Genomic DNA, 13,047 nt, shown 5'->3' on the forward strand with positions numbered 1-13,047 from the left:
AGGCCTCATTATCCCAAAGGGGACTTAGGAGTGAGGAGGACCCAGAGATGATGCTTCAGTGGTGCTTCAGGCCAGAGGGAGGCTTGGGGGCTCCAGCAGCCCCATAGGTGCCGATGGGGAGTTTTGTTCAGGATGTCATCTTGACTACTCATGCATCTCAGCAGGTAAATTCAAGTGGCCAGGGAAAGAAGAGAAGGGATTGGGCAGCCAGGGACTCCTGATCTGTCGAGAAGTTTCCCGCCGCCGGCATGTCCCAGGAATCAGGCTTTAGGGGGAGCCCGTGGACCCCTTGTCTGGTTTCTGACTGTCCAATCTTTGGCTCTCAGATGTGGTGCCAGTGCCGGAGACGCCGACCCGGGCGCCCCAGGTCATCCTGCATCCAGTGACCTCAAATCCAATGTAAGTGGGACAGAGACCTCTCCCCCTGCCCTGGCCTTCCAGTTTGCTCAGGATCCCTGTCTTCTTTCTTCCTCTCCCTGGAACTGATGGGGTAGGAGGCAGGGTCGGGGGGGAAGCCTGAGGGGGCCATAGAGACAAGGGAATAACTTGGGCAGAGAGAGGGGAGAATGTGACAGCCCAGGCCGAGAGGGACAGTGCTAGTCCCCGTGAGTCACTTCTGCCGTGTGTCTCTGGTCTTGCCAATCAAGTGTGACTTCCAGGGGCCAGACCATTTCCTTCAGACCCCCAGACCCTCCTGTGATCAGAAAGACAACTTCCCCCAGGCAATAGCTAAACCTTAATGGAAGGGCAGTTATTCTACATCATTATCCCCTGTTTAAAAAGGAAAATTTAGGTTTATGCTAGAGATCAGTAACTTACAGCCAATGGGACAGACCCATATTTTTGTAAATAAATTTTTATTGGAACACAGCCATGCCCATTTATTCACAACATGCTGTCTACGGCAGCACTCGGACTATAACAGCAGAAATCAGTCATTCCAACAGAGACCACTGTGTGGCCAGCAGGCTCTAAAATATTTACTATCTGGCCCAGCAAGTTTGCCGATCCCTGGTTTCTAACATTACAAAAATAAAACGAGCTTATTTTGTGAAATTTAAACTATTCTATAAAAAAAGAAAAAGAATAATTTATAATTGCACCACTCTTAGAAGTATGCTGTATTCATATTTTACATACTTGTGATCTAAACTGTGTGCAATTTCCATCCTGCTCTGTTTATCCCTTAATGCTTTAACATCATATTTTTCATACTATTCCAGACTCCTCATACACATGGATTTTAAAATACCATATTGAAGTGGAATGATTTCCTTAACCGTTTCTCTACTGCTAGATCTTACATCTTCCCATATTTCACTGTTATAAACAGTTCTGCAATGAACATCTTTGTGTGTGATGTCTTTAGCATCCTTAGGATGCAGGCCCTCTTTCTAGGCACTCTATTGCTCGTGCAGCCAAAGTGAAATCACCTTCCATAACTTCTGTGGTTGTGACCCAACTCTAGGGCATGCTAAGGACCCAACTTTGGTTTGACATCTTTCCAAACTCACATTTTTGCCTACCTGGTTTTTCTTCCAGCTCCCGCAGCTGCTCCATCCTTTCTGACCCATGTTACCCACTTTGTTAAAGACCCAAATGGTACATCTCTGAGATCAAAGGAGCAGCAGTTTGCCGGGGGATGTTGTGCTGACATCTAGCTCTAGATCGTTTCTCTGCAGCACATAAACTAATTCCACAGTTTGTGCAAGATGAACTCCAGGTTATTAACTGAGAGTCAGGGAGTGCCAGTGAAAAACAGAGTCAATAAGTGCCCACGATCTGCTTAAATGTGCGTGGAGTGATGGGAACTGCAGCAGGGAAACCATTTAATAGCCCTGGCTGCTGTAATCACGCCTTGATGCAAGCTGATGGGGGCAGCCCATTCTGTTGGGTGTGGGGAGGGACTCCAGCTGCATTGTTCCATCTCCCCTGGGGCATCAGATTTCCAGCGTGCGGTTTCTGCCTTTCGAAGCTGTACTATAAATTATTGGTTAATAGGATGGCAAATGCTACTTCTTTCTTCTTCTTCTAGCTCTTACAGTCTTTCAGACTCCCTCTCACCAGGAGTCTCTCCAGCAAGTGGACTGACTCTGTCTGCAGGGGTGGCAGCTTCCTGGTGAGGTCTGAGGGTCAAGATAGGGGAGCCCCCCTCAAATAAGGAGATGGGGTGGGGAATCGGCTAAGCTTCCACTGGGGAAATAGGAAGGGGCCATGGCGGCCGTTGTGATCCTTTTCTCCCACCAGTTCCAGTTCACTCTGGAAATATCCTCTACCTTGAAACCCGCCCCCCACCAAATCCTTTAACACACACTGTTCCTTGCATCTCCCTCATGTACCCTGTGCTCCAGCACGCCCACAAATCCCCTGCATGTGCACCCAGCTCACACGCACACAGAACAACCCCCTCACAGAGCACATCCCATGGGGCCCACACAGCCCTCAGTGGACACTTAGCACTCACGGTGTGTGTGCCCCCAGCTCCCATACCCTGTTTGTTCCCATACTCAGAACACAACTGCAGCTCAGCAGCTCAACAATGCATGGGATACCCACACACATGCACATACTCGCACACACACCTGTGTCTTCCAGTCCAATACAATCTGTCTCCTCTTCGTTCTCACCCACACATCTCCATTGAACGTGATTGGCAAGGTCCAACTCAAAACACTGTGAACTTTCAAATTTATCCAGTGATCCTCTGTCTCGGGCATTTCCATCACCATCCATTTATTCAGTTCATACCTAGCTTTTGACCCGTGTTACTCATAGCCTTTCTGCACTAGTACTATAAATATTCCTTAAGGTCAGGAAGCCATGTCAGTCTCAATGCTGTATCCTTCTAAGGGTCTGGCACTGTTCCTGACTCTTAATTCTAATCAAATGGGTGAATGAATGAATGAGCAAAAACAGCCAAAGAATCCTTCCAAAAGATTCAGAACTGTAGAGATCTGATTAATCCTTTCCTTAGGGAACACCTAGAGCTCTGGGGATCCTGCCATCCATGGCATTTTATAAGGAATTTATAAGGCCAATTTATACAGAAATTGCTAGATTAGGGGAAACCAACAAAGAAAAATGAGCCCTGAGCAGACCAGAAAGTTCATTTAAAACAGCGTCCTTGTGCACCTCTCCTTGGTGGCAAGGTTATGGATTATTTTAGACACAAGCAGTGAAGGGAAATTGGAGAAAAAGGCTTAATGGAGAGCTTCACATTTTAAGATGTTTCATACATGGATCAAGTCAACGCATGTACCCATCATTTCACCCAAGGGTCACATTTATTTTTCTTTCTTTAAAGCTTGGAAGGAAATCCATTACTTCAAATTGAAGTGGAGCCAACCTCAGAGGTGAGAACTGGAGAGCGATGAAACAAATGAAGCAACTTTTTCTGGGGGCTGCCCACTTGGCAAAGGCGATTGATGTCTTTGATGACGCAGAGGGCTTGGGGTGGACTGGGGGTACAGTGCCCTGCTTGATGGATGTTCTAACTCCAGGACGACTAATGAGTGAGGGGCCCCTCCTGGCGCCAAGCCTAATGGGCCGTTAACATGGTGTGCATCACGGAAAAGCTAGTTTTGCGGAAGTTGGCAAGTGATCTGCATTCTTAGTTGAAAATTCAGCTCAGGGCCAGTGAGTACCAAGAGGGACGTGCCCCACTACTTTCTGAAGAATATGTGAGAGGAGGGGATGAGGGCCTCAGGGTCTCTGGCTTAGTAGGGTGTTAAGAATGTTCTGGGGCCTCTTCCCACCTGCCAGAACCCCTAGGGGACTAAACAAAGTCTTTGGGGCGAGAACCAGAGCCCTGGCTCCTCGGCTCTGCTGTTCTGTCCTGAACTGAAGGGAATGGAGTCAGGGTGCCCAGAGCAGATCATGTCCTTTTCTGGAACGATCACAGTAGCTGGAAAGTGACTCTGAAAGAAGCCGTATTTCCCATGTCATTTCTCCTGAGCATGCCTTTGGGACTGGCTTGCTCAGGTTTGGGGTTTAGAGAGACTGCACCCAGCCAAGGGGTCTCCTCCGGCTGTCTTGTCAGGCTCCAAGCCCCTGAAAATCACCACCACCTCCTCACCCCACCACCACCCCCACCGGGCTCAGGCCACTGCTGCCTGCCCATTCCAGCTGAACAAGCCAAGGGACCAGGCCCCCTAGCCTTAGGTGCCCCTGGACACCACGCTGGGAAGGCGGATCCCTAGGCCTGGAGTTTCTAACTGTTGCAGTGGTCACGTCTAAGTGTGCCTGAGTCATGTGGGCATGCAGTGAAAATGCAGAGTCCTGGCTCTGGCCTGCTGATTTTCTGATTCAGAAAATCTGGCTGGGGCCCAGGAGTCTGTATTTTTTTTCAGCCATCCCGGCAGTTGTTTCATACAGGCAGTCAGGTCTGTGCAAAGAACTCAACAGATCTTTGCCTCACGGAAAACCTCGCACCACCCCCAGGGGCAGATGTCATTAGCCCCACTTTATGATGAGTCAAGGAAGGCCCAGAGAAGTGAAGCACCTTGCCCAAGGTCACACAGTGGCCAGATTCCAGCTCCTCTGGTCTGACTGTTAAGCCCACTCTGTCAGCCTCTCACTCTTGTATCTCTTGCTCTCCCGGCTGCACAGGAACCCTGGGCCTCCAGCCTATCCCGAGTACCTCTGACATCTCCTGGTTTCTGCCTCATGAATTCAAATTCCTCCAAGGGAGTGAAGGCCCTCCCTGTTGAGGATTGTCACATGTTATATGAAGGTGTATAGGGTGTCTGTATTTCAGCCTGTTGTCTTTCTTACTCCCACATAAATAACCAGACAAGTCAGAACACCATGGTCTAGTAGGAGGGCATCGAATATTAGGAGTCAAGAGATCTGATTCTTAACCCTTGCTCTGCCTGGCGGCCTGACCAGAGCTAGGCACTTCCCACAGGGACCAACCATCCCTGTGTGCCGGTTTCCCAAATGTGAGACTGTCAGTCCCCAAATGGGCGAAGTCCTGGGAAACCAGGATAGGTGGTCCCTGCCCCCCAGCATTTCCTGTCTCTGAGCTTCAGTTTCATGATCTCCCTTTCAGCATCTTCACTTCAGCACAATGATAGACAGGAGGTACCTGGGCAAATAGAAAGAGACACGTGTGCACCAGCGGACAACACACAGCGGGGACCTGGCGGGCAGGCGGGATGCTGACGGGAACTGACCCCTCTCCCACTCTGGCCGTAGAATGAGGAGGGCCGCGACGAGGCCGAGGAGTCGGAGGACGACTTTGAGGAGATGAACCTGTCCCTCCTCTCGGCCCGGAGCTTCCCACGCAAGGCCAGCCAGACTAGCATCTTCCTCCAGGAGTGGGACATCCCCTTCGAGCAGCTGGAAATGGGCGAGCTCATTGGGAAGGGCCGCTTCGGGCAGGTGTACCACGGCCGCTGGCATGGTGAGGTGGCCATCCGGCTGATTGACATCGAGAGGGACGACGAGGAGCAGCTCAAGGCCTTCAAGCGGGAGGTGATGGCCTACAGGCAGACGCGGCATGAGAACGTGGTGCTGTTCATGGGCGCCTGCATGAGCCCGCCCCACCTGGCCATCATCACCAGGTCAGTCCCGCCCGGGCTCCCTACCACCATACTCATTCCCAAAGCTCTGCTTCCCGCAGTGTTGAGCAGCGGGGGTTCTGGTAGGTTCAACATTCAGTGAATAGAGAGTCTGGCTTTACCAATCACAACTTCTATGGTTTGAAGCTTTGAGATTCCAGAAAATGCTGTTTGTGCTATAACTCTGGTTGAGAAGTGCTCTGGAGAGAGCTCCCCGTGGGAAGTCAGAAAAGCTGGTATTGAACCCCCTTGTGCTCCACATTTGTGAAAAAGCATCTTTGAGGCTCACTTTCTCCAAATGTAATTGAATGGATTAGACTAACTCGGGTGTCAGCAAACTTTTCCTGTAAAGGACCTGATAGTGTTTTGGGCCTTGCAGGCCATAAGGTTTCTGCAGCAACACCTCATCTCTGCTACTGTAGTGTGAAAACAACCTCAGATAAACTATAAGTGGATGTCTATTGGCTGTGTGCCAATAAAACTTTATTAACACAACCAGGCTATGGGCTGGGTTTGACCAGCAGACCCTAGTTTGTTGAACCTGGATCAACATTCTGATGACTTATTCTGGCTTTCATTAAAACAGCAGAGCGCATTTGTAGGGCTCCACCATTGTTGTTTTAAATATTCAGGATCCATGGTCTATAGCTATACAAAAGGGGTGGTTAACAGAGAAGTGACGTTAGGAACATATCAGATGTTGGGAACTTTTTTGGACTTGCTGTCTCTAACCTCACGCAGTGATGTAGGCATTGGAAAAAAATAACTGTAGATTCAGTTGAGCAGTTGTGGAACAATCTTTTGAAGTGTTTTTAAGCTGAGGCCTTTGCTCTCCTATCACTTAGGACTAGCCACAGCATCAGTGTTCTTGGTGTGGCCTGTGATGCCAAGGGTCCATTAGGAATCTTCTCATTCTTAATCTCAATACAAGCAGAAGATCCCAAGTACACAAGCCTTGCATCTTGGCAAGTGCTATGGTGGGAGCTGTGAGCTCAGGGAAGATCTGGTATGTCTTTGATCTATTCCCTTGTGATCCATACAAACCCTCTTTGAGTCCATTTGTAAGACCTGGGTGATGGGTAGAAGCTGTGTTATCATCTGTCACCATTGATTATGCAGCTGGTGGGTTGACCGGAACTTGTGTGTCAAACGGTAAGTGCTTGCAAAGGATTAGAGATCTAAGGATGGCCCTTCAACCCTTCTTCAAACCAAGGTAGAAATTGGGAGCTCTCACTTGTACACATTCAGGTATGACCTAAATCAAATCCCTTATGATTATACAGTGGAAGTAAGAAATAGATTTAAGGGGCTAGATCTGATAGACAGAGTGCCTGATGAACTATGGACAGAGGTTCGTGACATTGTACAGGAGACGGGGATCAAGTCCATCCCCATGTAAATAAATGCAAAAAAGCAAAATGGCTGTCTGAGGAGGCCTTACAAATAGCTGTGAAAAGAAGAGAAGTGAAAAGCAAAGGAGAAAAGGAAAGATATAAGCATCTGAATGCAGAATTCCAAAGAATAACAAGGAGAGATAAGAAAGCCTTCCTCAGCGATCAATGCAAAGAAATAGAGGAAAACAACAGAATGGGAAAGACTAGAGATCTCTTCAAGGAAATTAGAGATACCAAGGGAACATTTCATGCAAAGATGGGCTCGATAAAAGACAGAAATGGTATGGACCTAACAGAAGCAGAAGATATTAAGAAGAGGTGCCAAGAATACACAGAAGAACTGTACAAAAAAGATATTCATGACCCAGATAACCATAATGGTGTGATCACTCACCTAGAGCCAGACATCCTGGAATATGAAGTCAAGTGGGCCTTAGAAAGCATCACTACGAACAAAGCTAGTGGAGGTGATGGAATTCCAGTGGAGCTATTTCAAATCCTAAAAATGATGCTGTGAAAGTGCTACATTCAATATGCCAGCAAATTTGGAAAACTCAGCAGTGGCCGCATGACTGAAAAAAGTCAGTTTTCATTCCAATTCCCAAGAAAGGCAATGCCAAAGAATGTTCAAACTACCACACAATTGCACTCATCTCACACGCTAGAGAAGTAATGCTCAAAATTCTCCAAGCCAGGCTTAAGCAGTATGTGAACCATGAACTTCCAGATGTTCAAGCTGGTTTTAGAAAAGGCAGAGGAACCAGAGATCAAATTGCCAACATCCGCTGGATCATGGAAAAACAAGAGAGTTCCAAAAAAAACATCTATTTCTGCTTTATTGACTACGCCAAAGCCTTTGACTGTGTGGATCACAATAAACTGTGGAAAATTCTGAAAGAGATGGGAATATGAGACCACCTGACCTGCCTCTTGAGAAACCTATATGCAGGTCAGGAAACAACAGTTAGAACTGGACATGGAACAGCAGACTGGTTCCAAATAGGAAAAGGAGTACATCAAGGCTGTATATTGTCACCCTGCTTATTTAACTTCTACGCAGAGTACATCACAAGAAACGCTGGGCTGGAAGAAGCACAAGCTGGAATCCAGATTGCCGGGAGAAATATCAATTACCTCAAATATGCAGATGACACCACCCTTATGGCAGAAAGTGAAGAGGAACTAAAAAGCCTCTTGATGAAAATGAAAGAGGAGAGTGAAAAAGTTGGCTTAAAGCTCAGCATTCAGAAAATGAAGATTGTGGCATCTGGTCCCATCACTTCATGGGAAATAGATGGGGAAACAGTGAAAACAGTGTCAGACTTTATTTTGGGGGGCTCCAAAATCACTGCAGATGGTGACTGCAGCCATGAAATTAAAAGACGCTTATTCCTTGGAAGGAAAGTTAGGACCAACCTAGATAGTATATTCAAAAGCAGAGACATTACTTTGCCGACAAAGGTCCATCTAGTCAAGGCTATGGTTTTTCCTGTGGTCATGTATGGATGTGAGAGTTGGACTGTGAAGAAAGCTGAGTGCCGAAGAATTGATGCTTTTGAACTGTGGTGTTGGAGAAGACTCTTGAGAGTCCCTTGGACTGCAAGGAGATCCAACCAGTCCATTCTAAAGGCGATCAGTGCTGGGTGTTCATTGGAAGGACTGATGCTAAAGCTGAAACTCCAATACTTTGGCCACCTCATGCGAAGAGTTGACTCATTGGAAAAGACCCTGATGCTGGGAGGAATTGGGGGCAGAAGGAGAAGGGGACTACAGAGGATGAGTTGGCTGGATGGCATCACCAACTTGATGGATATGAGTTTGAGTGAACTCTGGGAGATGGTGATGGACAGGGAGGCCTGGCGTGCTGTGATTCATGGAGTCACAAAGAGTCGGATGTGACTGAGTGACTGAACTGAAATGAACTGAACTTCTACACAGGACCAGAAGTGGCTATCAGATAATCAGCTCAGATCATATTCAGGGACTGAGCTGCTCTGAGTAGAGGAGTGGAATAGTAAGCTTTTCCGATTAACAGACACCCCCAAACTTCACAGTTTCTTGCTAGTCTGCACACAGTTCTGGGCTAAGCCAGGCTCAGTGGCTGGGGTCTTGGATGTGTCTGTGGCCCGCTGGCAGGTCAGATTGAGGGCTGGTCAGTCTCGAATGCCCTCACTCACATGTCTGATGGTTGGACACGTGTCTGATGGTTGACAGATTGTCAGCTGGGGTGCCTCAGTTCTTCTACACGTGGCCTCTCACCCCCCAACAGGCCAGCTTGGGCTCCTTTCCATGGTGGTCTCGGAGTTCCAAGTACAGCAAGGCAGCAAGAGGTCAAGCCCTGATGGACAGAGGCATTCTCATCTCTGTCTGTGTTGCACTGGCTGATGTCCAGTGGCCAAAGTAAGTCACATGGCCAACCTCTATCCAAGGTGTGGCGAACAGACTCTACCTCTGGCTGGGAGGACTAGGAATGCCATTGTTGCAAGAATGTTCATGCCAGGAGAGGGCCAGTGTGTGGTGGTGTTTCCCACCTACCACTGCCAGCAAGCCCCTTAGCTCCCTTTTCTTTCTCCTTCTGGTATGCATCATCTATATCAGCAGGCTGTCTGCAGCCCTTTACTTGGGGTACACAAGTCTGATTAGAAGATGGCCTTCCCCACCACCACTGGATTCTGTCCCTGTTCCCACCAGTCTGCCATCCTAATTCCTGCTCTCTGATCAGCTCCTCGCCTTCTGGCCTACTAAACCCCTCTTTTTCTAATCCCCAGATTAGAAATTCAAAATCCATCATCTCTTCCCCTGTGCCTTGACCCTCTAAGGACCACCTGGCCTCTGACTTTTTCCAGGGGTAATGGTGGAACCCGCTTACCCACATCTCCTCCCCTCTTCCCCAAGGGCAGGCTAATTGGAAATGGATGGATGCAGTTAGCAGCCTTCCTTGAAAAAAAGAGTGGCTATTATGAAAATGTGTCGCTCCCCCTGCAAGCCAGCTGCGTTGGCGGCCCCTTTTCTATTATATACAGAATCCTGAGTCCCCCTCCCCAAGCACCATAACTGCTTGCAGATTTCACAAATAGCACAGCCTTTTCCTGGCACCACGATAAAGACTCCGCAGCTTTGGGACATATAATTGGTCTCTGAAGTGTTTTGGTATTTTGTTTGAAGAAGCCAGATGAGCCCCAAAGAAGTGGCATTTATTCCATATTATTGTGTCATTATATGTTTATCTGAGGGAGGGGCCGGGTGCCCTCCTCATTCCTGTTCAACACCATCCACTTGTTGGCCACCAGGTTTCTTATCTGAACATTCAGTTTGAAACCAAATATTTGAGTAATTTGATTAATCACTCACATTCGTGCAATTGGCTGGCAGAGGTTGATGGTTGGATGTAAGCCAACCAACTGGAACAGCTTCTGGACCCTGGATTTATTTTACAGGGAACATAAAACCAGATAATCACCTGGCATATTCTGGATATATTCACAATGGCATGTTCTAGCCAATTACTTAGTAATTATCATTGAAGTTAACACATATTTCTAAGATTAGCTTCCTTGTAATGCGGTGTGGGTGGCTCTTGGGGAGTGAGTAATAACCAACTAGTTACCCAGTTGCTAGAGCCACAAATGCAATTAGCAGCAAGATTGCTAAATCGTTTCACAATTGGGTCATTATAGGATTATTGCAAGGCTATAGACCGTCTGCACAATCACTCATTTTTTTTAAGCCCCAGATGGAATTTGAAAGCTAATAAAGATAAAGTTGAACGAAAGCATCTCTTGTGCTTCTCCCTTGCTGCAGTGTCTCTTAGATCTCAGTTTCCCCATCTGTAAAATGAACAGGTAGAAGCAGATGTTCATTGCAGGGTCCTTCTTTGGTTCGCTGAGGCTGGCTGCTTCAGAAGCAGTCTGGAACAGCCCTGGAACCATGCTTCCCAAAATGCAGTCCACCAGGGCCTCCTGCATCAGAGCCACCAAAGGGAGGAAGGTTGTTAAAATGCAGATTCCTGAGTCCCACCTCTATTCATTTCCTAGGACCATCATGACAAATGGCCACAAGCTTGGTGGCTTAAAGCGCCATGCATTCATTCTCTTACAGGTGTGGAGGTCAGAAGTTTGGAGTGGGTCTTGCTACAACCAAAGTAGGGCTGCTTTGTTTTCTGGAGGCTTTGGAGCTTTTAGAGCTCCCAAGTTTTAGAGCTGCCTTCCTTGCATCCCTTGGCTTGTGGCCCCATCCTCCATCTTCAAAGCCAGCAACATGGCATCTTACTTCCACTGTCACAGGTCACATCTCTCTAATAAGAACTCTTGTGGTTACATGTAGGAGCTACCCAGGTAATCCAAGATAATCTCCCATTTCAAGATATTTGACTTAATGGCACCTGCAAACTTCCTTTTGCCGTATAAACTGACAGTCACAGTGTCCATCAGTTAGGAGCTGGATATCTCTGGGGGCCATTTTCCAGTCTATTGAATTGTCCTCAGTCTGGTGGATCAAGTCTATTTGTAGGTGAAACCTTTTTCAACCAAGCTCCCATTCTAATTCCAACAAACACTTGGGATCCTGCCCTAAAGAGCATCGCCAGGGAATATTATTAAGTGCACAGCGTAGGTGTCAGATGCATCCAGCTAATGTAGAGGGAAGTGGAAACGGAAATTTCCAAGGAAGACAGACAGGACAGAATTACAAAGGGCTCGGACCTCAGAGGGGAGGTAATGTGTTACCTATCTGGTGACAGGAGTCTGGGCCAACCTGCCTTAGCTTGATGCCATGGAAACAAAACAAATCCCTGAAGCTGATGTCTCTGGAAGGGCTTCCCTAGGGCAGCCTGATGCCACTGAGCCCACCCTGGCCATGTCACAGACGTGGAAACTGAGACCAGGAGAGGCAAGAAGGAGCCAGGACAGGAGCACAGGTCTCCATCATCAGTACACCTCATCCCCTGCCAGCTTGAAAATCCCATCCTTCTCCTGTCTTGTCCAGGCAGCCATCCATCCATCCATCCAAACAACAGGTATTTAGTAAACTCTTATTAAGCACCAGGCATTTTGCTGGATGTTAGGGGGTGATAGTGAGCAAGACAGGCACAGACCAGGTTCGTAGAGGGCTATTATTTTATTTGGAGAGACAGCAGTAAATGCTGAAGCAATAGAGATCACTGGAGTAGGCCCCAGTCTGTTGAAGGAAACAAACTGGAGAGAGGTGCTGCAGAGGGACTTGGGTGTCAGGGTAGTTTTAGGGGTGTGTGTGTTGGGCTGGGTGGTGTCCAGGCAGCCTCTCCGAAGCAGTGGTATTTGGGCAGGGACCCTGATTTTAGGAGCCAGCAATGCAGACATGGAGGCAAGGCACACCCCGTAGAGGGAACAGCAAATGCGAAGGCCCAGGAGTAGGAATGAGCAGAGGGTGCTTAAAAGACCAGAAGGAAGACTGTGGTGGCAGAGCCTGGTGGGCGAGGGCAAGAGGGTAGACAACGAGGGTAAAGAAGCTGGCAGGAGCCAGACTGAGGAGGGGAGGGGCTCTCTAGCTGGTTTGGGGGCCAGGGTTTAAAACAATACCGACACCTACCCCAGTCTCTCATCCTCAGCACTGGCACTGTGACCTTTTCATCCTCAGCCCTGTGACCTTTAGGGCTGGACGATTCATTTATGGGGGATGTCCTGTGCATTCTAGGCACTCGCTGCCCCCTGCCCACTAGGCACCAGGAGTACCAACTCCCTAGTTGTGATAACCCAAATGTCTTTAGATTGCCAATACCGCCTGGGGGCAAAGTCACCCCAGTTAAGGACTCTGTAGTTCCCATAGAATCTCTAAATAGCCTGGATGGGGCTCGGCCCTCAGTACAAAGCCTCCCCAGGTGATTCTTTCAGCTGCCAGGAGACCCTCTGTCGTAGGACCTAAAAACTTGAGAGGTCTGAGTTTTATGCTCAGTGCAGCAGGCAGGGACAGTATCCGGTGTGTTTGGGGGCAAAAACTGGGAAATTTCTAACATGAAGGATGTTGCGGAGTGTTTGTAAAGCAGGGAGTATTTTGATGGCTGCCAAGGCAACAACAGTTCAAAGAAATGTCAGTTTATCTGCCCTAACTTCCCAACA

General features: G+C 48.1%; 1 protein-coding gene across 1 annotated transcript in view; it reads left to right on the forward strand.

The window, feature by feature from the left end:
- Positions 1-13,047, forward strand: part of KSR2 (kinase suppressor of ras 2) — a 439,453-nt gene that overhangs the window by 372,885 nt on the left and 53,521 nt on the right. The window contains exons 12-14 of the mRNA XM_068990000.1: positions 327-399; positions 3,305-3,353; positions 5,197-5,564. Of these exons, the coding sequence (XP_068846101.1) occupies positions 327-399; positions 3,305-3,353; positions 5,197-5,564 (490 nt within the window). The remainder of the gene's footprint in view (positions 1-326; positions 400-3,304; positions 3,354-5,196; positions 5,565-13,047) is intronic.

This window comes from Capricornis sumatraensis, chromosome 17, assembly GCF_032405125.1.
Source record: "Capricornis sumatraensis isolate serow.1 chromosome 17, serow.2, whole genome shotgun sequence".
NCBI lineage: Eukaryota > Metazoa > Chordata > Mammalia > Artiodactyla > Bovidae > Capricornis > Capricornis sumatraensis.